Source organism: Stegostoma tigrinum, chromosome 10 (genome assembly GCF_030684315.1).
Source record: "Stegostoma tigrinum isolate sSteTig4 chromosome 10, sSteTig4.hap1, whole genome shotgun sequence".
Classification (NCBI taxonomy): domain Eukaryota; kingdom Metazoa; phylum Chordata; class Chondrichthyes; order Orectolobiformes; family Stegostomatidae; genus Stegostoma; species Stegostoma tigrinum.
The window spans coordinates 382,616-410,224 of record NC_081363.1 but is presented as its reverse complement, the minus strand read 5'-3'; the positions used below and the strand labels follow the sequence as shown (position 1 = coordinate 410,224).

At 45.1% G+C, this 27,609-nt stretch overlaps 1 protein-coding gene across 5 annotated transcripts in view; it reads right to left on the bottom strand.

Moving 5' to 3' along the window:
• The window catches only part of pomt2 (protein-O-mannosyltransferase 2), a 171,769-nt gene that overhangs the window by 67,575 nt on the left and 76,585 nt on the right, over window positions 1-27,609 (bottom strand). For all 5 annotated transcript variants that reach the window (XR_009446209.1, XM_059648869.1, XM_048537901.2 and 2 more), the window contains exons 9-13: window positions 23,947-24,056; window positions 23,132-23,198; window positions 19,457-19,517; window positions 19,283-19,361; window positions 12,564-12,715 (exon numbers count right to left, since the gene is read on the bottom strand). Coding sequence is in view for 4 of the 5 variants with exons in the window: in XM_059648869.1 (XP_059504852.1) it covers window positions 12,564-12,715; window positions 19,283-19,361; window positions 19,457-19,517; window positions 23,132-23,198; window positions 23,947-24,056 (469 nt within the window). In the remaining variant the exon portion in view is untranslated. The remainder of the gene's footprint in view (window positions 1-12,563; window positions 12,716-19,282; window positions 19,362-19,456; window positions 19,518-23,131; window positions 23,199-23,946; window positions 24,057-27,609) is intronic.

Sequence of the window (27,609 nt, the reverse complement as noted above, 5' to 3'; positions counted from 1 at the left end):
AGTTAAAATGGTTTGCGACCGGGAGGTGCAGTTGTTTATTGTGAACCGAGCGGAGGTGTACATAGAACATACATAGAACATTACAGCACAGTACAGGCCCTTCGGCCCTCGATGTTGTGCCGACCTGTCATACCGATCTCAAGCCCATCTAACCTACACTATTCCATGTACGTCCATATGCTTATCCAATGACAACTTAAATGTACCTAAAGTTGGCAAATCTACTACCGTTGCAGGCAAAGCGTTCCATTCCCTTACTACTCTCCGAGTAAAGAAACTACCTCTGACATCTGTCCTATATCTTTAACCCCTCAATTTAAAGCTATGCCACCTCGTGCTCGCCGTCACCATCCGAGGAAAAAGGCTCTCCCTATCTAACCATATCTAACCATCTGATTACTTGATATATAAGCTTTGTGAGGCACAACCTTCCCTTCACAAAACTGTGCTGACTATCCCTAATCAATTTATTCTTTTCTCGATTATTATAAATCCTATCTCTTATAACCTTTTCCAACACTTTACCAACAACTGAGGTAAGGCTCACTGGTCTATTATCAGGGTTGTCTCTACTCCCCTTCTTGAACAGGGGAACCACATTTGCCATCCTCCAGTCATTTGGCACTATTCCTGTAGACAATGGCAAGTTAAAGATCAATGCCAAAGGCTCTGTAATCTCCTCCCTGGCTTCCCAGAGGATCCTAGGATAAATCCCATCCGGTCCGGGGGACTTATCTATCTTCACCCTCTGTAGGATTTCTAGTACCTCTTCCTTGTGAGCCTCAATCCTACCTAGTCTAGTAGACTGAATCTCAGTATTCTCCTCGACAACATTATCGTTTTCTAGAGTGAATACTGTTGAAAAATATTCATTTAGTGCTTCCCCTATCTCATCTGACTCCACACACAACTTACCACTACTAACCTTGATTGGCCGTAATCTTACTCTCGTCATTCTTTTATTCCTTAAATACCTATAGAAAGCCTTAGGGTTTACCCTGATCCTATCCCCCAACAACTTCTCATGTCTCCTCCTGGCTCTTCTGAGCTCTCTCTTTAGATCTTTCCTGGCTACCTCGTAACCCTCAAGCACCCTAACTGAGCCTTCACATCTCATCCTAACATAAGCCTTCTTCTTCCTCTTGACCAGAGATTCCACCTCCTTCGTAAACCATGGCTCCCACGCTCTGCAGCTTCCTCCCTGACAGGTACATACTTATCTAGGCAGAACCCCCACTGAACCAGTGTTATCAAGCCAGGGGTAAACCCCGGTTCAATGGAGTGCAGAATGGCATGTCAGAAGCAGTACCAGACATGCTTGAAAATGAGATGTCAAGTTGAAGTCTCAAAACAGGACTGCTTGCACGTCAAACATAACTAGCAAATAATAGAGAGCTAAGTGATCCAAGGACCAACAGATCAGATCTGAGCTCTGCAGTCCTGCCATATCCAGGTGGGAATGGTTTTTGCTTTCTACTTATTAACGGGATGAGGATGTCACTGGCTAGGCAGCATTTACTGCCCATCCCCAAATGCCCAGAGGGCAGTTAAGAGGCAACCACATGGCTGTGGGTCTGGAGTCACATGTAGGCCACACCAGGTAAGGATGGCAGATTCCTTCCCTGAAGGACATTAGTCAACTAGGTGGGTTTTATCGAAAATGGATTCATGATCATCATTCGATTCTTCATTCTGGATATATGCCCCGTGGTGGGATTTGAAGCCAGATCCCCGGAACATTATCTGGGACTCTGGATTAATGGTCCGGCAATACGGCCACCCGGCTGCTGCCTCCCAACGGCAATGGAGGTGGTGGCAGCAGCTCCACAGATCCCCTCATCCTTAATGTTAGAAGAGCACAGCACAAGATAAGGCTGAATCACTGACAGCAATCCTCACTCAGAAGTGGATGATCCATTTGTCTTCTCCAGTGGTGCCCAGCATCAGGGGTACCAATCTGCAGCCACTTTGACACACTCCCTGCACTATTAAAAAACAGTTCGAGGTGCTGGACATTGTAAAAGAGATCAACCCCAACAACATTCCAGCAATAGTACTAATAAACTGTGCTCCAGAATTTGCTGTTCCCCGACTCAAGCTGTCCCAGTACAGTTACAACCCTGGCATCCACTCGACAAAATGGAGAATTGCCCAGGTTTGTCCTGTACACAAAAAGCAAGACAAATCCAACACACAGATAGTAAGATCTGCCGATGCTGGAGTCAGAGACAACACAGTGTGGAGCTGGAAAACGTTCTGAAGAAGGGTCCCAACACGAAACTTCAACTTTCCTGGTTCTCTGATGCTGCCTGGCCCACTGTGCTCCTCATGCTCCAGACTGTGTTATCATAAATCCAACTCAGCCAATTACTGCCCAATCAATCTATGCTTGATTATCAGTAAAGTGACAGAAGGTGTCATCAAGTAGTACCTGCTCAGCAATGCCCAGTTTAGGTTCCAGCAGGGCTATTCAGCTCCTGGTCTCATTACAGCCTTGGTTCAAGTGTGGACAAATGATCTGAATTCCAGAGATGAGGTGAGGTGAATGTGATAGCTGTTGACATCAAGGCATATTCAACCCAGCATCAAGCAGCCTCAGTAAAACTTAAAGCAACAGGTATCAAAGGTAATCTCTCCAGTGGCTGGAGTCATACCTGGCACATAGGAAGGTAGTTGTGGTGGGTGAGGTCAATAATCTCAGCCCCAGAACATTTCTGTCGGAGTTCTTCAGGGTAGTGTCCTAGACCCACCCACCTTCATCTGTTTCATCAATGACCTTTACACCACGTCAGGTCAGAAGTGGGGATGTTCAGCACCATTCCCAACTCCACAGATGCTGAAGCAGCCCATGTTCAAATGCAACAAAACTCGGACAATAAAAACCGAAAGAACTGTGGATGCCATAATTCAGGGACAAAAGCGTGAGTTGCTGGATAAGCTCAGCAGGTCTGGCAACATCTGCGAAGGAAAGCTCAGAGCTAATGTTTCAGGTTCAGAGAGGAAGGGTTACTGGACACGAAACATGGACTGAGTTTTTCTTCAGAGATGCTGACGGCTGACAAGTGGTAGGTAACGTTTGCATCACACAAATGCCATGCTATGACCTTCAGCAATGAGACACAATCTAACCACTACCCTTTGATATTTAGTGGTATTACTATGACTTGGTCCCACACTATCAACATTCTGGGGGTTACTATGAACCGTCTACATATGATCAGTAACAGCAGTGTGGACTATCTACAAAATAGTCTTTGGGTTAACATCCTGGAAATCCCCAAGGGCACTGTGGGTCAACTACAGCAGGTGGACTGCAGTGGTTCAAGGCAGATCACCACCACCTTCAAGGGAAATCATGGATGGCAATAAATGCTGGTCAGCCAGCGATGCCTAAGTGCCACAAATGTATTAAAAAGGAGTGGGCACAGTTAATGCAGATGAAGTTCAGTCATACCAGGGTGGAAAAGTGTCAGATTATCCAATTTGTATTTCTGAAAGACACAGCTGGGAAACTTCATTATCACAGAATCACTCTACCAATTCACCAAAGATCCTCAGACAACATCTTCAAAACCCACGATCTCTTCCATCTCAAACAAGGGCAGCAGATACGTGGCGCGAATGTTACTTGTCACTTGCCAGAGGATGTGATTGCCTAATGGAATTAAGTGGATTGTGAATCTAGAAACCCAGCTGATGTTCAAAGACAAGTTCGAATTCGGCCACGGCTGATGGTGGAATATGAATTCGGTAAAAACAAGTGTGGAATCAAGAGTCTACTGATAAACCATGAATCCACTGTTGATTGGTAAACCAGATGGGTTTTTCCTGACAATGTCCTTTAGGGAGTGAAAGCACCATCCTTACCTGGTGTGACCTACACGTGACTCTCGACCCACAGCAATGTGGCTGACTCTTGACTACCCTCTCTGCATTTAGGGATGAGCAATAAATGCTGGTCTAGCCAGCAACACCCTCATCCCATGAATGGTTAAATAAATAAAAAAATAAAATCTTGTCAGCCCAAGCCTGGAAATGGTCCAGATCTTGTTCCATTAAAATGTGGACTGCTTCAATATCTGAGCAGACACAAACAGGAGTAGTACTCATTCAGTTAGCAATCTGCCTTCTTGTTTTTGCTTCCAATGTGAATAACCTCATTTATCCAAATTATACTGCATCTGCCATTGGTTTACCCACTCACCCAAGCTGTCCAGACCATGCTGAACTATCTCTGCATCCTCGTCACAGATCACCTTCCCACAAAACTTGGTATCATCAGCAAGCTTGGAGATGTCACATTTTTTCGCTCATCCAAATCACTAATATATTTTGTGAACAGCTGAGATCCCAGCACCAATCCTGTGGAACTCCACTAGTTACTGCCTGCCAATTTGAAAAGGATCCATTGATTCCTACTCTTTGTTTTGTGTTTTCTCTCTGCCAACCAGTTTTCTATCCATCTCAATACACTTACCCCAATCCCATACACTTTAATCTATCACTGGAATCACTTATGCGGGACTTCGAGAACTGCTTTTGACAGTCCAAACATATGACATCAACTGGTTCCTCCTTGTCAACTTTACTTGTTAAATCTTCATAGAATTCCAAACGATCTATCAAGCATGATTTCCCCTTCTATAAATCTGTGCTGACTCTATCTGATCCTGCGATAACAAAGTAGGAGCTGGATGAACAGAGCAGGCCAAGCAACATCTCAGGAGCACAAAAGCTGATGTTTCGGGGCTAGACCCTTCATCAGAGAAGGGGTTAGGGAGAGGATTCTGAAATAAATAGGGAGAGACGGGGAGGCAGACTGAAGATGGATAGAGGAGAAGATACATGGAGAGGAGAGTATAGGTGGGGAGGTAGGGAGGGGATAGGTCAGTCCAGGGAGGAGGGGATAGGTGAGAAGGAGGACAGGTTAGGGAGGCAGGAGGCAGGAACGAGCTGGGCCGGTTTTGAGATGCAGTGGGGGGGAGTGGGTGGGGGGGGGGGGGGGGGGGGGGGGGGGGGGGGAGGAGTGGGTGGGGGGGTGGGGGGGGCGCAGATTTTGAAGCTTGTGAAATACACATTGATACCATTGGGCTGCATTTTTCCCCAAGCAGAACATGAGTTGCTGTTCCTGCAACCTTCGACCATCCCCAACACATGCCTCACCTTCCTGGACCTCTGTCTCTATCTCAGGGAACCACCTAGAAACCAATGTCAATTTCAAACCCACCGACTCCCACAGCTACTGAGAATACACCTCCTCCCACCCACCTTCCTGCAAAAATTCCATCCCCTATTCCCAATTCCTTCGCCTCCGCCACATCTGCTCCCAGGATGAGGCAGTCCACTCCCCCCTACATCCCAGATGTCCTCGTTCTTCAAGGACTGCAACTTCACCCCCGCAGTGGTCGAGAACGCCCTCAAGAGAGTCTCCCACATTTCCCGCAACTCATCCCTCACACCCTGCCAAAAGTGAATCCCCCTAGTCCTCACATGCCACCCCACCTACCTCCGCATACAACGCATCATCTTCCGACACATCCGCCATCTACAATTCAACCCCATCACTAAAGACATTTTTCCATCCCCATCCATGTCTGCCTTCTGGACAGACCACTCTCTCCGCAACTCCCTTGTCCGCTCCACGCTCCACGCCAACCCCACCACACCCGGCACTTTCCCCTGCAACTGCAGGAAGTGCCACACTTGCCCCCACCCCTCCTCCCTCATCCCCACCCCAGACCCCAAGATGATTTTCCACATCAAGCAGATGTTCACCTGCACATCTGCCAATGTGGTATATTGCATCCACTGTACCCGTTGAGGCATCCTGTACATCGGGGAAACCAAGCGGAGGCTTGGGGACTGCTTTGCAGAACACCTACGCTCGGTTCACAATAAACAACTGCACCTCACAGTCCTGAAGCGTTTTAACTCCCCCTCCCATTCCTTAGACGACATGTCCATCCTGGGGCTCCTGCAGTGGCACAACAATGCCATCCGAAGGTTGCAGGAACAGCACCTCATATGCCGCTCGGGAACGCTGCAGCCCAATGGTATCAATGTGGACTTCACAAGCTTCAAAATCTCCCCTCCCCCCACTGCATCCCAAAACCAGTCCAGCTCGTCCCAGCTTCCTTAACCTGTTCTTCCTCTCACCTATCCCCTGCTCCCACCTCAAGCCGTACCTCCATTTCCTACTAACCTCATCCCACCCCTTGACCTGTCCGTCCTCCCCAGACTGACCTATCCCCTCCCTACCTCCCCACCTATACTCTCCTCTCCAACTATCTTCTCCTTTATCCATCTTCAGTCTGCCTCCCCATCGTTCCCCATTTATTTCAGAATCCTCTCCCCCTTCCCCTTTTCTGATGAAGGGTCTACGCCTGAAACGTCGGCTTTTGTGCTCCTGAGATGCTGCTCGGCCTGCTGTGTTCATCCAGCTCCACACTGTTATCTTGGATTCTCCAGCATCTGCAGTTCCCGTTATCTCTATCTGATCCTGCCACTGCTTTCTAAAAGCTCCACTATAAAGCCCTTGATAATTAATTTGAGAATTTTCCCTACTACTATGTGAGAATCACAGAATCCGTACAGCACGGAAACAGGCCTTTCGGCCCAACAAGTCCACAGAGACACTCGACGATCCCTCTAATCTACACATCCATGAACACTGTGGGCAATTTAGCATGGTGAAAACAACCTAACCTGCACATCTTGGGACTGTGCAAGTAAAGCAGAGCACCTAGAGGAAACCCTCACAGACATGGGGAGAACGTGCAAACTCCACACAGTTGCCAGACGGTGGAGTTAATCCCAGGTCCCTGGCACTGAGGCAGCAGTGCTAACCACTGAGCCACCATGCCACTTACTGGTCTATAATTACCTGCTTTCTCCCTACTTCCCTTTTTGAATATGGGAGAACAACAAATTAAGGGAACTCGAAATAACAAAATGGAAATGGGCCTTTTGGCCCACCAACGAATACCAAACACCACTAAACCAATTTACCTGCCTTCGGTTCATTGCCCTGGCATTTTGTGTGTGCTCATCCAGTTGCTTCTTCATGGTTGAGAGAGTACTTGCCTCCACCAGCCTCTGAGGCAGCATGGTCCACAGCTTCTGGGAAAAATTTTTATCCTCAAATCTGCTCCAAACCACTTGCTCCTCACCTTAAACTTGTGCCCTCTGTTCTTAGACAAGTCTGTCACAGGGATGAGATTCTCACAATCTATTGACTATACCTCTCAATTCTGTATACTTCAAGCAGATCCCACCTCAGTCGCCTCTGCTTCAGGGAAAACAAACACAGCTTATCCAGGCTGTCCTCATAACAGAGCAGTACAGCACAGTACAGGACCTTTGGCCTGCGATGTTATGCTGAACTTTTACCCAAAATTTAAGATTTATCTAATCTCCACTGCTACTTTATACCATTATTCACATGCCTACCTAACAGTTGCTTAAATGCCCCTAACGAGGCCAACTCCACTACCCTCTCTGGCAATGCACTCCATGTCCTGACCATTCTGAGGAAAGAATCTACCTCTGACGTCTCCCCCCGATATCTACATCCTCTCACTTTAAAGCTACGTCCCCTCAAAAGTTACCTCCACCCAAGAAAAAAAGTCTCTGGCTGTCTACCTATACCTCTAATCATTTTGTGCACCGCTATCAAGTCACCTCTCATCCTTTGTTGTTCTGAAGAGAAAACCCCTGGATCTCTCAACCTTTCCTTGCAAGACCTTCCCTCTATTCCAGGCAACATCCTGGTAAATCTCCTCTGCACCTTTTCTAATGCTTCCACATCTTTCTTATAAAGAGGCGACCAGAACTGGACACAATGCTCCAGACCTGGCTTGGATTGAGGATTGGCTGTCTGACAGAAGGCAGAGAGTTGGGATAAAAGGCTCTTTTTCAGAATGGCAACCGGGGACGAGCGGTGTCTCGCAGGGTTCAGTGTTGGGGCCACAGCTGTTCACCTTATATATTAATGATCTGGATGAAGGGACTGGGGGCATTCTGGCGAAGTTTGCCGATGATACGAAGTTAGGTGGACAGGCAGGTAGCACTGAGGAGGTGGGGAAGCTGCAGAAAGATGTAGACAGTTTAGGAGAGTGGTCCCGGAAATGGCTGATGAAATTCAACGTGAGTAAATGTGAGGTTTTGCACTTTGGAAAAAAGAATACAGGCATGGACTATTTTCTAAATGGTGAGAAAATTCACAAATCAGAAGTGCAAAGGGATCTGGGAGTGTTGGTCCAGGATTCTCTAAAGGTTAACTTGCAGGTAGAGTCCGTGATTAAGAAAACTAATGTAATGTTGTCGTTTATCTCAAGAGGGTTGGAATATAAAAGCAGCGATGTGCTTCTGAGACTTTATAAAGATCTAGTTAGGCCCCATTTAGAATACTGTGTCCAATTTTGGGCCCCACACCTCAGGAAGGACATACTAGCCCTGCAGCGTGTCCAGCGGAGATTCACACGGATGATCCCTGGAATGGTAGGTTTAACGTATGATGAACGGCTAAGGATCCTGGGATTGTACTCATTAGAGTTTAGAAGGTTGATGGGAGATCTAATAGAAACTTACAAGATAATATATGGTTTAGAAGGGGTGGACGCTAGGAAGTTGTTTCCGTTAGGCGGTGAGACTAGGACCCGTGGACACAGCCTTAAAATTAGAGGGGGTAACTTTAAAACTGAAATGAGACGACATTTCTTCAGCCAGAGAGTGGTGGGCTTGTGGAATTCATTGCCGCAGAGTGCAGTGGAGGCCGGGACGTTGGATGCCTTCAAGGCAGAGATTGACAAATTCTTGATCTCAGAAGGAATCAATGGCTATGGGGAGGGTGCAGGGAAGTGGTGTTGAAATGCCCATCAGCCATGATTTAAATGGCGGAGTGGACTTGATGGGCCGAATGGCCTTACTTCCACTCCTATGTCTTATGGTCTTATGTGGCCAAACCACGCTTTTGTATAGCTGGAGCATAACTTCACGGCTCTTGAACTCAATCCCTCTATTAATGAAAGTGAACACACAGTACGCCTTCTTAACAATTCTGTCCACCTGGGTTGGCAGCTTTCAGGGAACTGTGAACGTGAACTCCAAGATTGCCGTTCTCCTCAACACTTTTGACCCACTACTCTCTGGGGGTGGTGGGAGGGGGGTTGGTGTTGGTGTTGGTGTTGGTGTGTATCCTTGTCAGAACTCCCTCAATGCACCATGTTGCACTTACCAGGATTAAGCTCCATCTACCATTGCTATGACCAGTTTACTCGCTGGTCAATATCAGAGTGCAGCCCAAGGTCCTCTTTAGTATCAACACCACTATCAAATTGTGTCAAACTGCTAACTATACCTTCTACATTCACATCCAAGTAATTTACACACATAACTAACAGCAAAGGTCCAGCACCGATCCCTGTGGTACACTGCTGATCACAGGCTTTCAGTCACAAAAACAACCCTCTACCACCACCCTTCACCTCCTACTTAGCAAGTCCATTTTGAACCCAGTTTGTCAACCTGTAGAGGATCCCATGTGCTCCTACCTTTTGGACCAGCCTTCCATGTGGGACCTTGTCAAAAGCCTTACTGAAGTGCATATAAACTGTATGAGCTGCACAATCCCTGTCAACATATAGCCACCTTTTCCAAAAATCTCAATTAAATGTGTCAGACTGGATCTCCCCCTAACAAACCAGTTCTGACTATCCCTGATCAATCCTTGCTTTTCCAAGTATTGATTAGTCCTGCCCTTCAGAGTTTTCTTTCCAGATGTTTCTGTACCGCTGACATCAGACTAACTAGTCTGTAGTTACCGGACCTATTTCTGCTGTCCTCCTTGAACAAAAAGAACCACAGATGGCACAGTGGCTCAGTGGTTAGCACTGTTGCCTCATAGCGCCAGGGACCCAGGTTTGATTCCACCCTTGGGCACTGTCTGTTTGAAGTTTGCACATTCGCCCAGTGTCTGCGCGTGTTTCCTCCGGGTGCTACGGTTTCCTCCCACAATCCCAAGATGTGCAGGCTACGTAGATTGGCCATGCTGAATTGCCCATAGTGTACAGGGATGTGTAGATTAGGAGGACAGTCTGGGTGGGATGTTGAGAGTGTTGGTGTGGGCTTGTTGGGCCGAAGGGCCTGTTTCCACACTGTAGGGATTCTATTTTTAAAAATTATCTATGGTCCAGTCATCTGACACTTCACTTGCGGCCAAAATGTTAAATATCACTGCCAGGCCCTCAGCAATCTCTTCCCTGGCTACTCACAGCAACCTGGAATACATCCCATCAAGTCCTGGGGATTTGTCCACCTGCATGCCAACTAAAACCTTCAACACTTCTTCCTTATTAATCTTTTACTGAAATCCCTGGATACAATGGCTTGCTTCTCGGTGAATACAGATGAGAGGTATTCATTTAAGACACCGCCCACAGGTTACTCCTTTGGTCTCTAATAGGTCCCAATCTTTCCACAGTAATATTCTTATGCCTAATTAGGGATTTCCTTGATCTCAACTGCCAAAGATATTTCGTGGCCCCACTTTGCTTATAAAAGGAAACTAGGAGAGCAATATCCTACATTCTGCAATTTTGAAGTTCCTCCCCTGTTATATAGTGCGCTGTAGAAGACATATGCTTCCTTTCTGTTCTTAATCAAGCCCTTGATATTCCTCAACATGCAAGAATCATTCTGGAAACTCACGTCCCAAGTCCAAGAGGATGCACAGCTTGTCTTGCATCAGCAGATGCCCCCTCAGAGCAGGAAGTGTGCGCTCTGGGGAGAAAATACAACACCACAAAGATCCTTTCCCAATGGTCAGTGTTTTGGTGCAGTCAGCTGTATCCAGAAAAGAGTCAATGTTTCACAGTCTGGACTTGCTGCCCCTGGCCTTCACTCAGAGGAAAACAGTGGCCTTGAACTTTAGCTATACTACTTTTAAAAGGCTACCACTTGCCAAATGTAGACTTGCCTGTGTGAAGATGCTCTCAGTGCAACCTTGCTGGATATTGTCTGACAACAGTGACATTGGTTTGCCCCCCAGTTCAGACACTTAACTCCACTCACCCACTGAAACTTCAACCACTTGACGGCTTCATTCTTTAGGATTTGGTTGAGCGCTGCCCCATCTCTAGTAGGAATACCTACCTATTGACAGTAAAAGCTCTCCTGGATGCACTTCAAAATTCCACCCCATCTAATCCCTTCAAATTGAGGTGATTCCAGTTAATGTTAGCAAAGCTAAAATCCCTTCCAAATATGATCCTGTTTCTCTCACACCTTTCTAGGAATTGCCTACATGTCTGCTCCTCTCTCACCCTCCGTGTTGGGAGGCTTGTAGTTTAATCCCACCAAGGTAATCTCCCCTTTCTGATTTTTCAACTCTAACAACATGGCCTCATTTAAAGACCTTTCTAGGTCACCCTCCTGCATTATTATAGTGATTATTTCCTTTATGAATAAATGCAATGCCCTGATCCCTCTTACTTCCCCACCATTTTGTACCTGAAACTTTTATACCCTCAAATGTTGAGCTTCCAGCCCTTCAACCTTGGCTCAGTGATTCTCAGCAATAATGTTTAATTCTGATAAGAGATTTTCAAGATCATGTGTGGACTAGGTAGGGAGAAAAACTGTTCCTACTTGTAAAAACACCAAAAGGGCATAGATTTAAAGTGCTCTGCAAAAGGAAGCAAAGGTGAAATGAACAAACTCTTTTTTTCACGCATATAGTGAATAGTTAGGGTACAGAATGCATTGCCTGGAAGTCTGGCAGAAGCTGGTTCAACCGAGGCAATAGGTCAATTTTTGGATAAAAATCATGTTCAAGGGTATGGGGAGCAAGCATGATTAGAGATGTTGTGAAATATTGGTAGCTCGGGTAAATTGGTTGGCTGTTGGTTTGTTCGCCGAGCTTGGCAAATGAATTGCAAACATTTCCTCTCCAGTCGAGAAGACATCATCAGTGCGTAGGTGGGTGATTCCTCTGGTGCTTGCCTTTATATAGGTTGCCTAAGAGTAGTTAATGTTCTTGATTTTGATTGGTAGATATTTTAGTAGTTAATGTTCTCTATTTTGATCAAAATCGAGAACATGAACTACTAAAATATCTACCAATCAAAATCGAGAACATTAACTACTCTTAGGCAACCTACATAAAGGCAAGCACCAGAGGAATCACCCACCTACGCACTGATGATGTCTTCTCGACTGGAGAGGAAACGTTTGCAATTCATTTGCCAAGCTCGGCGAACAAACCAACAGCCAACAAGCATGATATTGGCACCAGGTAACAAGAAGGGTCTTGAATCAAAACATCAACTTTCCTGCTCCTCTGATGCTGCTTGGCCTGCTGTGTTCATCCAGTTTCACACCGTGATATCTCAGATTCTCCAACATTGGCAGTTCCTACTGTCTCTGTAGCCACGTAACAATTCTCATTTAACTAGCCAGTGAGAAACAATGGGCTGAATGACCTCCTTCTGCACCATAACATTTCTGTGATTCCATAAAATCAAAAGCTAATGGTTCACTTACTTGAATCAACAAACAATACTCACCACTTGGGCAAGGTTTTCCCAGAAGAATACAAGACACAGCCAGTTGCCACATGGATTAATCGAATTTTACTTCTTAGAACTTTAATCAGGTCTCCCTTCTGTCCCCCAATCACCTCAATTTTCCAGAAGTCATTTGAATCTCCAGTTCCATTCTGCAAACAAATACAGCAGCATTCAACTATCAGGATCAGAACTCAACTTTATCACTGCAGTTATTTCCTTATCCTATACACCACTACAACACCATAACACTATAAAAAGAGAACCACGGTTCATTTTAGTTCACTTTCTATCACCCGGAAGTCGCATGATATAACAGTAATGAAAGATAATCAGTCTCTATTAATGGTTCAACAACCAAACACCATAAGATTATTACAGAAATGCCTTCCCTAACCCTAACCCTATCGCATTTCTGAAGCGGCGTCTAGGCCCTGAACGTCAGCTTTCCTGCTCGGCCTGCTGTGTTCATCCAGCTCTATGCCTTGTTATCTCACCCAGCTAATCAAGTCCACTCCACCATGCAATGAGATTGTGGTTGATTTGATCGTCCGCAACTCTATGTTCCTGCCTTTTCCCCTTAAAGCTCAATTCCCTTCCTGATTAAAAATCTCGCTCAGCCTCAACAGCTCACTCAAGAAGTGACCAGTGAAAGATAGCTGGAATCACTTGCTCCTACATTCCAATCATACATCTTAGCTGTACTTTTGGTTATAGTTAGGGATAATGTGTCTCAAAAATACTTTTTTTGCATCAAAAATAAACCCAAATTTGCATTAGAATTAAATCAACATTACATACTACAACAGTCTTCCCAGAATGAGCATGTGTTTAGTGAAACATTGTACCAAAGCTTCTATCCAGCTGCAATGACTGTCAAAGTGAGCTGGTGTTCAGGTGAACAGGTGACTGACTGAATGAGTAGACAAGTGAGACAGATACAGAGGTATGGCTGCGATAGGGAGATGCAGGAGAAAAGCATTTTGTTCAGGTTGTCAGTAGTCAGGTCTGGGATTGTAGTCACGTTGGATCAACATCTGAATGGCAAGGAGGGCAGATAATCTCACCTACTAAAATAGGTGGGAACCTAAGTTGCACCTACAAAACTAAAATTTACAATTGAATTTGAATAGGTTAGTTGAATGGACCAAACATTTATGGTGGAGCTTAAGGTGGAAAAATGTGAGGTTGTCTATTTTATTTGGGGGAAATGAAAAGGCAACTTACTTTAAGTGTAGACAATCAGAATGCTACGGTGCAGAGAAAGTTGAGTGTCTGCATGGAGGAGTTAGAGAAACCTAGAATGTAGGTAATACAGAAGGAAATGGAATTTTGGCATTTATTGTCAAAAGCAGTGACAGTATAAAAGTAGTTAAGTGTTGTTGCAATTATCCACAGGATTGGTGAGACCACATTTGGAGCGCTGTGTACAGTTTGATCCCCTCACCCAAGGAGCAATGTGATTGCAGGCTTCGTTAAATTAATTCTGGGGATGAAAAGCTTGCCTCATGAAGAGATTGAATAGTTTAGATCTGTACTTGCGACAGGTTTGAAGGATACGAGGGAATCTAATTGGAGGTATCCAAGATGCCAAAGGGGATTGACAAAGTAGAGATAGAAGTGATGTTTCACCTTGTGGGACAAAGAGGTGGCAGATGTAAAGCAGATATGAGGAGGAACCTCTGAATGCAGCAGACACCAAGGCATTGAGTAAATTTGAGGAGACAGACAGATTTTTAATTAGCAATAGGTTAAAAAGAGTAATGGAGAGCCAGCAGGAAAGTGGAGTGGAGCCTGAGATGACATCATCCATTTGCATTGTATTTAATGGAGTTTACAAGAACGAATCTCATAGAAACCTATGAAACTCTAACAGGATAAGACAGGGAAATGCAGGAAAGATGTTTTACAGGAGTCCAGAACCAGGAGTCACAGTCTAAGATTTCAGGGTAGGCCACGTAGGACCTAGGGGTAATAGTGGAGAGAGCTTGTTGAAAGCAGCATCACAGGTGGACAGGGAGGTGAAGAAGGCTTTTAGCATGCTGGCCTTCATTAGTTGAGGAACTGAGTACAGGAGTTGGGATGTAATGTTATAATTGTACAAGTCGTTGGTGAAGCCAGCCTTGGAGTGCTGTGTACAGTTTTGGTCACCCTGTTCTAGGAAAGACAGAGTTAAACTGGAAAGTGTGCAAAGATTTATGAAGGATGTTTCCAGGACTAGGAGGCCTGAGTTACAGGGAGAGGTTGGCCAGGAGAGAACTTTATTCCTTGGAATGTAGGAGAATGAGGGGTATAAATCAGGAGGTGATATAGAACATACAACTAAACATCACAGTACAGGCCCTTCAGCTCATGATGTTGTGTCAAACTTTTACCCTAATCCTAAGGTCTAACTTCCACCGCTACCATATGCTATCATCCATACGCCTATCTAATAGCTGCTTAAATGTCCCTAATGAGGCCGACTCCACCAAATTCTCCGGCAATGCATTCCACGCACCGACCACTCGCTGCGTATAAAACCTACTTCTTTATGTTGGGGCTCCCCGATATCTACCTCCACTCACTTTAAAATTGTGCCCTGCTTGTAATAGCTACCTCCACCACGGGAAAAAGGCTCTGGCTGTTCACCCCATCAACACCTTGATCATTTTGTACACGTCTATCAAGTCACCTCTCATCCTTCATCGTTCTAAAGAGAAAAGCCCTAGCTCTCTCAACCTTTCCTTGTAAGACCTTCCCTCCATTCCAGGCAGCATCCTGGTAGATCTCCTCTGCACCTTTTCTAACACTTCCACATCTTTCCTGTAATGAGGTGACCAGAACTGGACACAAGACTCCAGAAGTGGCCGAACCAGGCTTTTGTATAGCTGGAGCATACCTTCACTGCTCTTGAACTCAATCCCTCTATTAATGAAAGCTAACACACCATATGCCTTCTTAACAACTCTATCCACCTGGGTGGCAGCTTTCAGGGAACTGTGAACATGAATCCAAGATACCTCTGCTCCTACACACTGCCAAGAATCTTTCCGTTAACCCTGTATTCTGCTTTCAAGTTTGTCCTTCCAAAATGAATCACCTCAGACATTCCAGGTTTAAACTCCATCTGCCACTTCTCAGCCCAGCTCTGCATCCTATCAGTGTCCTTTTGTAACCTAGAACAGCCCTCCGCACTATCTACAACTCGACCCACCTTTGCATTGTCTGAGAACTCACTAATCCACCCTTCCACTCCCTCATCCAAATCATTTACAAAAATCACAAATAGGAGAGGACCCAGAGCAGATCCTTGTGGTACACCACTCGTAACTAAGCACCACGTTGAATATTTTGCGTCCACTACCACCCTTTGTCTTAAGGGTCAGCCAATTCTGAATTCAATCTGCCACATTTCCCCCGATCCAATGCCTCCTTACAACTTGCTTACTATAGATAGGACGAATGCCCATTTTTCCAGGAATGGGCAATTAATAAGTGTAAGACACACGTTTAAGGTGAGAGGGCAAAGATTGAAGCACGGCCCGAGGGGCAACTTCTTCACAGTAGAGGTTCATCCCAAAGAAAAGATAGATTATCTGGGTGGGATTAGACAGCCATAGCTGACAAAGGAAGTCAGGAAATACATCAACGAAAGAGAGACAGCCTATAAAGTGGCCAAGAGCACTGGGAAATCAGAAGATTGGGAAGGCTACAAAAACAAAGAATAACAAAGAGAGCAATAACGAAGGAGAGGATCAAATATGAAGGTAGGCTAGCTAGTAATGTTAGAAATGATAGTAAAAGCTCCTTTCAATACATAAGGAACAAACGAGAGGCAAAAGTAGTTATTGGGCCACTCCAAATTGACACTGGAAGGCTAATGATGGGAGACAAGGAAATAGCTGAAGAACTTAATAAGTACTTTGCGTCAGTCTTCACAGTGGAAGACATGAGTAGTATGCCAACAATTAGGGAGAGCCAGGGGGAAGAGTCGAGTATGGTAGGCATTACAAAAGAGAAAGTGCTAGAAAAGCTAAAAGGTCTAAAAATTGATAAATCTCCTGGCCCCAGAGATGGGCTACATCCTACTAGAGTTCTGAGGGAGGTGGCTGAGGAAATAGCGGAGGCTTTGGTCGTGATCTTTCAAAAGTCACTGGAGTCAGGGAAAGTCCCATATGATTGGAAAATTGCTGTTGTAACCCCTCTGTTTAAGAACGGACCAAGGCAAAAGATGGAAAATTATAGGCCGATTAGCCTAACCTCGGTAGTTGGCAGAATTCTAGAATCCATTGTCAAGGACGAGGTTTCTAAATTCCTGGAAGTGCAGGGTCAGGTAAGAACAAGTCAGCAGGGATTTAGTAAGGGGAGGTCGTGCCTGACAAACCTGCTAGAATTCTTTGCAGAGGTAACAAGTACGTTAGACCAGGGAAACCCAGATGTTATCTATCTAAGCCTCCAAAAGGCCTTTGATACGATGCGTCACGGGAGGCTGCTGAGCAAGGTGAGGGCCCATGGTGTTCGAAGTGAGCTACTGGCTTGGATTGAGGATTGGCTGTCTGACGGAAGGCAGAGAGTTGGGATAAAAGGTTTTTCGGAATGGCAACTGGTGACGAGTGGTGTCCCGCAGGGTTCAGTGTTGAGGTCGCAGCTGTTCATTTCATATAATAATGATCCGGATGAAGGGACTGGGGGCATTCTGGCAAAGTTTGCCGATGATACGAAGATAGGTGGACAGGCAGGTAGTACTGAGGAGGTGGGGAAGTTGCAGAAAGATTTAGACAGTTTAGGAGAGTGGTCCAGGAAATGGCTGATGAAATTCAATGTGAGTAAATGTGAGGTTTTGCACTTTGGAAAAAAGAATACAGGCATGGACTATTTTCTAAATGGTGAGAAAATTTGCAAAGCAGAAGTACAAAGCGGTCTGGGAGTGTTGGTCCAGGATTCTCTGAAGGTTAACTTGCAGGTAGAGTCCATAATTAAGAAAACAAATGTAATGTTGTCGTTTATCTCAAGAGGGCTAGAATATAAAAGCAGCAATGTGCTTCTGAGGCTTTATAAAGCTCTAGTTAGGCCCCATTTAGAATACTGTGTCCAATTTTGGGCCCCACACCTCAGGAAGGACATACTAGCCCTGCAGCGTGTCCAGCGGAGATTCACATGGATGATCCCTGGAATGGTAGGTTTAACGTATGATGAACGGCTAAGGATCCTGGGATTGTATTCACTAGAGTTTAGAAGGTTGAGGGGAGATCTAATAGAAACTTACAAGATACTATATGGTTTAGAAGGGGCTCACACCAGGAAGTTGTTTCCGTTAGGCGGGGAGACTAGGACCCGTGGGCACAGCCTTAAAATTAGAGGGGGTAAATTTAAAACTGAAAGGAGATGACATTTCTTCAGCCAGAGAGTGGTGGGCTTGTGGAATCCATTGCCGCGGAGTGCAGTGGAGGCCGGGACGTTGGATGCCTTCAAGGCAGAGATCGATAAATTCTTGATCTCAGAAGGAAAAAAGGGCTACGGGGAGAGTGCAGGAAAGTGGAGTTGAAATGCCCATCAGCCATGATTTAAATGGCAGAGTGGACTTGATGGGCCGAATGGCCTTATTTCCACTTCTATGTCTTATGGTCTTCAAACAGAGTGATGCGTATATGGGATGAGCTGACAGATAAAGTGGCCGAGACAGGTACAATAGCAACATTTACATAAGTACATGGATGGGAAGAGTTGAGAGGGATACGAACCATTGCCAGCAATTTCAACAAGCTGAGTGGGCACCATCGTCAGCATGGATTGGTTTGGGCTGAAGGGCCATGCTGTATTACTCCATGACTCTGACTCTATGAGGAGAAATTTCGGTACCCACTGAGCATGGGCCTGTAGAATTATCTGCCACATAAAGCAGTTGAGACCAAAGCACTGAATGCTTTCATGAAACAGATATTGCTTTTAGTTCTAAAAGGATCAAAGGACAAGTACTGAGTTGATGATCTACGCATCCATATTGAATGACAGAGCAGGCATGTAATGCTGAATGGCCTTTCTTTTTATTTACTTACGGAACATGGGTGTCGCCCTTGACAAGGGCCACACTTGCTTTTATTTTGTATGTTTCCATATTTCTACATTCAGATCTGATCGAGGGGGTTGGGGGAGGCACTCAACTAGTTGAGATTAGCTATGCAGTTATCATGAGATAGTCAACTAGGTCTTAACTTGTATAAAATTTCCTAACTATGCAGGCATGTGCCATGGGGTTGTACAAAGTCACTAACTTGCCTCCTTCAAGTGCAGAGATCGTAGGAACTGCTGATGCTGTAGAATCTGAGATAACAAGGTGTAGAGCTGGACGAACACAACAGGCCACGTCGCATCAGAGGAGCAGGAAAGCTGACATTTCGGGTCTGGGCTGTTCTTCAGAAGATTTATTTTTCTGAAGATAGGTCCAGACCCGAAACGTCAGTTCTCCTGCTTCACTGATGCTGCTTGGCCTGCTGTGATCACCCAACTCTATAGCTTGTTGTTATCTCACCTGTACAAAATACTTCTGCTCTTAGTCTTATATATTTTAAAACTCTGGGAAGATGTTAATTATTTAATTCTTCCACAATATCATGGTCCCAGGTGGGCTAATTGTTTGCAGCATATTCCAACAGATCAAGTGTCTCCTTCTAAAAGTACTTGGATTTTCCAAAAACAAAACCTCCCTCAAGCCAAGCCAATCCTTGAAGATCCCTTACTATTCCATATCCTGTGACCTGGAAATGTTTCTTTGTCAGTGGTGCCTCATGATGATGACTGTGCATATTCCGAGACGTTCTATCAACCAAAACACAGAAAAACATTAACTTGCAGAAGGGACCTCATTGTTATTAAACCGAAAAACTGAAATTGAACCCATTTCCCAGGCTTACTCTTTGTGCTCAAGCTTGAAGACATCACCATGACGAACATGTTGAACAATGTCATCTGTATCTGTGAAAGCCATCAGAACGAAGAATGAATCAAACAATTTGCTCTCTCTGAAAGATTCCTTCAAAAACCAGTTAGGATATTGTTCTGAAGAGTCACACTGCCATGGAAATATTAACTCTGTTCCTCTGCCCACAAATGCTGCCAGGCCTGTTGCATTTCTCCAGCACGTGGTTTTTATTTCAGATTTCCATCATCCGCAGTATTGTGCTTTTATTAGATACCACTTCATGTGCTTATATTCACTGCCATCTTCACCTTTCAAACATTAACAAAGACAAGGGCTAACGTACAGATAAATATGAATCAAGTGCTCATCAAAAAATAAAAATAGGCCATTTGGCTAATTGAGCCAGCTCCATCATACGACATGATAACAGCTGTTTCTCTATCTCAACACCAGGCTTTGGCTGTCTCCTGAGGAGACCCATTGAGGACCTTAGCCTCTAGACATCTACTTCTTTCTAAAACTCATTCAGTATTCCGCCTCTACAGCATTGTGGTACAGAATTTCACAGGTTCACCCCTTCCAGGAGAAGGCATTTCCTGTGTCAAAAATACAGATTGCTGGAAAAGCTCAGCAGGTCTGGCAGCAATTGTGAAGAGAAGTTAATTCTGAATTTTGGTTCCAGTGACCCTTCCTCAGATTTGAACCGAAACAGTCACTGATTTCTCTTTGCAGGTAATGTCAGATCTGCTGAGCTTTTCCAGGAATTCCTATTAACATAGAAGGTAGGAGCAGGAGGTGGCCATTCAGTCCTTTGAGTCTACTCTGCCATTCTTCACAATCATGGCTGATCATCCAACTCAATAGTCTAAGTGATAATGGGAACTGCAGATGCTGGAGAATCCAAGATAATAAAAAGTGAGGCTGGATGAACACAGCAGGCCCAGCAGCATCTCAGGAGCACAACCAGCCCAGCTCTTCCCCTCCACCCAATGCACCCCAAAACCAGTCCAACCTGTCTCTGCCTCCCTAACCTGTTCTTCCTCTCACCCATCCCTTCCTCCCACCCCAAGCCGCACCTCCATCTCCTACCTACTAACCTCATCCCACCTCCTTGACCTGTCCGTCTTCCCTGGACTGACCTATCCCCCTCCCTACCTTCCCACCTATACTCTCCTCTCCACTTATCTTCTTTTCTCTCCATCTTCGGTCTGCCTCCCCCTCTCTCCTTATTTATTCCAGAACCCTCACCCCATCCCCCTCTCTGAAGAAGTGTCTAGGCCCGAAACGTCAGCTTTCGTGCTCAATAGTCTAATCCTGCTTTCTCCCCCTAACCTTTGATTCCATTCACCCCAAGTGCTACATCTTGTTGCCTCTTGAACACGTTCAACGTTCTGGCATCAACTACCCCCACCAGTGGTAATGAACTCCACAGGCTCACCACTCTTGATGTGTGGTGAAGAAATGTCTCCTCATCTCGGTCCTAAGTTACCCACCCCGAATCCTCATACTGGGGTCCCTGGTTCTGGACACAGTCACCATCAGGAACATCTTCCCTGCATCCACCCTGTCCAATCCTGTTAGAATTTTCTAAGTCTCTATGAAATTTCCTCTCATTTTTGTTTCTGATTTACAGCATCTGAAGTTCTTTCAGTTTTTATTTCCTGTGACCATTTGTTCTCGACTGCCCTACAGGAAAACATTCCTGCATCTGTCTCTGCAGCCCCATTGGAATTTTATGTTTCAATGAAATTTCCTCATTCTTCTAAACACCAGTGAACACATGCCCAGTGGAGACAGATGTGGCAAACTGCACTTGTATTAACAGATTCACAGAATCCCTACAGTGTAAAAACATTCGGCCCAACAAGTCCACACCCTTCCTCTGACAAGTATCCCACCCAGAACCTACGCTTTCCCTGTAACCCCACATTCCCCATTGCCAACACACTTAACCTACACATCCATGAACACTATTGGCAATTTAGCATAGCCAATTCACTTAGCCTTCACATCTTTGGACTGCAGGATGAAACTGGAGCGCCTGGCGGAAACCTATGCAGAGTTGGGGAGAATGTGTAAACTTTACACAGACAGTCACCAGAGGGTCGAGTTGAATCCGGGTCCCTGGCGCTGTGAGGCAATGTGCTAACCACAGAGAAACTGTGCCGCCCATTTCTAATAATGGGAGGTGATCTTACTGCAACTTCTGATTATCAGTGGCACAAGGTTATGGGGTTGGGGTGAGTAAAAGGTTTTAAAGTGCTTGAGCCATTTTGATCATACTGAATGGCAGGACAGGTTTGACAGCTTCTTCCTATGTTCCCATGTTCTGCTGACCTCATCTCTCCTCATTACAACAAGCTTGCCATCCCAGGAACCCTGTCTGGCAAATTCACTGCACTCCCTCCAATGGCAAGTATATCTTTTCTTAGGCAATTAGACCAAAACTGCATGTGGTACACCAGGTGCGCTCTCACCAAGGCCCTGTCCAGCTGCACTAAGAACTCCTTGCTCCTGTATTCAATCTGGCATTTATCATAGCCATGTAAACAAAGATGACTGATCTGAATGAATGACTGTATCAGAAACTTCTAAAAACCTGAACTGGGGATGAAACTACATTCTCCTGGATGTGAGTTTGCTCGCTGAGCTGGAAGGTTCGTTTTCAGACGTTTCGTCACCATTCTAGGTAACATCATCAGTGAGCCTCTGACGAAGGGCTGGTGTTATGTCCCGCTTTCTATTTATCTGGTTAGGTTTCCTTGGGTCGGTGATGTCGTCATTTCCTGTTCTTTTTCTCAGGGGATGGTAGATTGGCTCCAAATCAATGTGTTTGTTGATGGAATTCCAGTTGGAATGCCATGCTTCTAGGAATTCTCGTGCGTGTCTCTGTTTGGCTTGTCTTAGGATGGATGTGTTGCCCCAGAGTGGTATCCTTCCTCATCTGTATGTAAGGATACTAGTGATAGTGGGTCATGTCGTTTTGTGGCATGTATCCTGGTGGCTAGCTTTCTGCCTGTTTGTCCACCAGAATACATGAACATCAACTAGCCACAAAACCACATGACCCACTATCACTAGTATCCTTACACACAGATGAGGAAGGACACCACTTTGATTTGGACAACACGTCCATCCTAGGACAAGCCAAACAGAGACATGCACGAGAATTCCTAGGCGCATGGCATTCCAACTGGAACTCCATCAACAAACACAGAGGATGGTAGGTTGGCTCCAGATCAGAGAAAAAGAGCAGGAAATGACATCACCAACCCAAGGAAACCTAACCAGATAAATAGAAAGCAGGACATAACACCAGCGCTTTGTTGGAGGCTCACTGATGATGTTACCTAGAATGGTGACGAAACGTCTGAAAACTACCCTTCCAGCTCAGCCAGCAAACTCAGATCCAGAACCTCAACTTGAGTTACAAATCTTCTCAAAACTCGCTACTACATTTGCCTACTGAATCATCAGTTGCAATGAGCCTCAGTATGAAAATCACATATTCCTAAACACAAGAAAGTAGTCATTTAACTACATCACCAACTCTTCGCATCTTACATCTTCTGAAAAAAAAAATTCCCAGTTTGATGCATAATTTAGAAAAGGGGCATAACTCAGAAGAGAGTCTGAAAATGACTAAGTAAAACTGAACAACACTGACCTGACATGTGTTCAGGTTTCCTGACAATCCAAAGGTTGTTGTTATCCTTGTGTAAATAGGCTGTCACCTGAAAAAAAGCAGAACGTTGACAAAAACTTATTGTGTGAGACATCTAGTTACATGACCATATACTAAATAGGAGCAGAAATATGGCCATTCAACCTACTACAGACCCCTACAGATTCCCGTTCATCTCAACCTGACAGTCCGAAAAAGACCTATTCATGCAAATTCTGTTTTCTGGCAGCCAAACTTCGATTACCCGCATACCAATGACCTCCAACTTTGACCTGCAATCTTTTCTGTGGAACTTTGTCAAATGCCTTCTGGAAATTTAAGTACAGGGATTTCCCCCTTTATCGAAAGCATGTTGCTCTTTCAAAGAGCTCTAATAAATTGGTTAACCATAATTTCCTTTTTACAATACCATGCTAAGTCTTCCCAATTTCCTTGAGATTTTTGAGAGCCCAGTTGCGACGTCCTTAATGATCGATTTCAGCACCCTTCCCAAGACAGATATCAAGCTATCTGGTTGATAGTTTCCTATTTGAGTGGAGGAATTATATTTGCTAGTTTCCGATTTGATAACATTTTTCCAGAATCTAATGAATTTTGGAAAATTAATGCATCTTCTAGCTTATTAACCACTTCTAAGATCCTTAGATGAAATCCACCAGAACTTGAACACCTAACCAGCAGCTCCATTAGTTTGCCCAGCACCACTTCCCTAGTTATTACAATATTATTTTTCTTGACCCCTGATTTTCAGGCGTAGTTAGGATTTACCACATCATTGCAGTACTCGTCCAACAAACCTGCTGCTGTCGTGCTCCAACACCTTCCGGATACAGATGCCAGTGGGAATGCAGGTACCCGCCTGCAGTCCGTACATTCTTTATTGTAACCACTGATCCATAAGCAATATCTGTAGCAAAAAAACACTACTGTCAAGCTGAGGACAAAATATCCAGAAAATACCGAGAGAGTAAAAATGATGCCAGTAACACAGTGAGCACTAAACAGAGGCCTTTGCTAATCACCGTATCTATGCTCTTCATGATTTTACAAACCTCAATAAAGGCCACACCTCAGCATTTGTCACTCCAGTGAGTAAAGTCCCAGCCCATTCAGCTGCTCCTTATAACTCAAAATCCCCAATCCTGGCAACACCTTTGTAAATCTTCTCAGTATCCTGACTATGGCAGGGTGATCAGAACTGTAAGGAGTGGCCTAACCTGTACAGCCACAACATGACATTGCAACTCCCATAGTCAATGCTCTGACCAAGAAAGGCAAGCAAGTCAAAACGTCATCACCACCTTGTTTACGTGTGATGCCCCTTCAAGGAACAAAGCACTTTTTTTTCCCCCATTCATAGAATCCCTAGAGTGTGGAAACAGGCCCTTCGACCCAACAATTCCACACTGAACCTCGGAGCATCCCACCCAGATCCATCCTGCTAAAGCCCACCTAATCTACAGCTCCCTGAACACGACAGGTAATTTAGCATGGCCAATCCACCTAACTGCACATCTTGGGACTGTGGGGGGAAACCAGAGCACCTGGAGGAAACCCAAGATCATAATACTTGGAACGTGAACACTTCAACCACAAGGGCGGGGCGGGGGGGGGGGGGGGGAGTGAGAGAGAGAGAGAGAGAGTCAAGGATTCCACATTATGATCTGGGAACATAAATTCTAAATCAAACCCCATAGCTGATTGTGACACTTGAATGTCTGTGTGAAGTTTGCACAGTCACCAGAGGGTGGAATTGAGCCTAGGTTCCTGGCACTGACGTAGCTAACCACTGTGCCATCATAGAACACAGAACATTACAGCACAGTACATGCCCTTCGGCCCTCAATGTTGTGACGAACTGTCATACCAATCTGAAGCCCATCTAACCTACATCATTCCACGTACGTCCATATGCTTGTCCAATGACGACTTAAAACGTACCTAAAGTTGGTGAATCTACGACCATTGCAGGCAAAGCGTTCCATTCCCTTACTACTGAGTAAGGAAACTACCTCTGACATTTGTCCTATATCTTTCACCCCTCAATTTAAAGCTACGCCTCCTCGTGCTCGCCGTCACCATCCGAGGAAAAAGGCTCTCCCTATCCGCCATATCTAACCCTCCGATTATTTTATACGTTTCAATTAAGTCACCTCTCAACCTTCTTCTCTGATGAAAACAGCCTCAAGTCCCTCAACCTTTCCTCGTAAGACCTTCCCTCCATACCAGGCAACATCCTAGTAAATCTCCTCTGCACCCTTTCCAAAGCTTCCACATCCTTCTTATAATGCAGTGACCAGAACTGTACGCAATACTCCAAGTGCAGCCGCACCAGAGTTTTGTACAGCTACAGCATAACCTCATGGTTCTGGAACTCAATCCTTCTATTAATAAAAGCTAATACACTGTATGCCTTCTTAACAACCCTATCAACCCAGGTGGCAACTTTCAAGGATCTGTGTACATGGACACCGAGATCTCTCTGCTCATCTACACTGCTAAGAATCTTACCATTAGCCCAGTACTTTGCCTTCTGGTTACTCCTACCAAAGTGCATCACCTCACACTTGTCCACATAAAACTCCATTTGCCACCTCTCGGGCCACTTTGCAGCTGATCTCTGTCTCTCTGTAACCTACAACACCTTTTGCTATCCACAACTCCACTGACCTGAGTGTCGTCTGCAAATTTACTAACCCATCCTTCTACGCCATCAGCCAGGTCGTTTATAAAAATGACAAACAGCAGTGGACCCAACACTGTCCCTGGCAGTACTCCACTAGTAACTGGTCTCCAGGATGAACATTTCCCATCAACTACCACCCTCTGGCTTGCTGAAAGAAGACAATTTCCGATCCAAACTGCTATATCTCCCACAATCCCATTCCTCTGCATTTTGTACAATAGGCTACTGTGGGGAACCTTATCAAACGCCTTGCTGAAATCCATATACACATCAACCGGTTTACTCTCATCTACCTGTCTGATCACCTTCTCAAAGAACTCAGTAAGGTTTGTGAGGCACAACCTACCCTTCACAAAACCGTGCTGACTATCCCTAATCAAATTGTTCTTTTCTAGATGATTATAAATCCTATCTCTTATAACCTTTTCCAACACTTTACCAACAACTGAAGTAAGGCTCGCTGGTCTATAATTATCAGGCTTGTCTCTACTCCCCTTCTTGAACAGAGGAACCACATTTGCTATTCTCCAGTCTTCTGGCACTATTCCCGTAGACAATGACGAGTTAAAGATCAATGCCAAAGGCTCGACAATCTCTTCCCTGGCTTCCCAGAGGATCCTAGGATAAATCCCATCCGGACCAGGGGACTTATCTATCTTCACACTCTGTAGGATTTCTAATACCTCCTCCTTGTGAACCTCAATCCCACCTAGTCTAGTAGCCTGTATCTCAGCGTTCTCCTCGACAACATTGTCGTTTTCTAGAGTGAACACTGTCAAAAAATATTCATTTAGTGCTTCCCCTATCTCCTGACTCCACACACAACTTCCCACTACTATTCTTGATTGGGCCTAATCTTACTCTCGTCATTCTTTTATTCCTTAAATACCTATAGAAAGCCTTAGGGTTTACCCTGATCCTATCCACCAACAACTTCTCATGGCTCCTCCTGGCTCTTCTGAGCTCTCTCTTTAGGTCTTTCCTGGCTACATTGAAACCCTCAAGCGCCCTAACTGAGCCGTCACATCTCATCCGAACATAAGCCTTCTTCTTCCTCTTGAAGAGAGATTCCACCTCCTTCGTAAACCATGGCTCCCGCACTCGACAGCTTCCTCCCTGCCTGACAGGTACGTACTTATCTTGGACACACAGGAGCTTTTCCTTGAATAAGCTCCACATTTCTAATGTGCCCATCCCCTGCAGTTTCCTTACCCATCCTATGCTCCCTAAATCTTGCCTAATCTCATCGTAATTGCTTTTCCCCCAGCTATAACTCTTGCCCAGTGGTATACATCTATCCCTTTCCATCACTAAAGTAGACATAACAGAATTGTGATCGCTATCACCAAAGTGCTCACCTACTTCCAAATCTAACACCTGGCCAGGCTCATTACCCAGTACCAAATCTAATGTGGCTTCGCCCCTTGTTGGCCTGTCTACATACTGCTGTGTCAGGAAGCCCTCCTGCACACACTGGACAAAAACTGACCCATCTAGAGTACTCAAACTATCGTGTTCCCAGTCAATGTTTGGAAAGTTGAAGACCCCCATGACAACTATCCAGTCTCTCTCACTCCTATCGAGAATCATCTTTGCTATCCTTTCCTCTACATCTCTGGAACTATTCGGAGGCCTCTCGAAAATTCCCAACAGGTTTCTAACCTCAGCCTATGCTACCTCAGTTGACGAGTCCCCAAACATCCTTTCTGCAACTGTAATACTGTCCATGACCAACAATGCCAAACCTTCCCCTCTTTTACCATCTTCTCTGTTC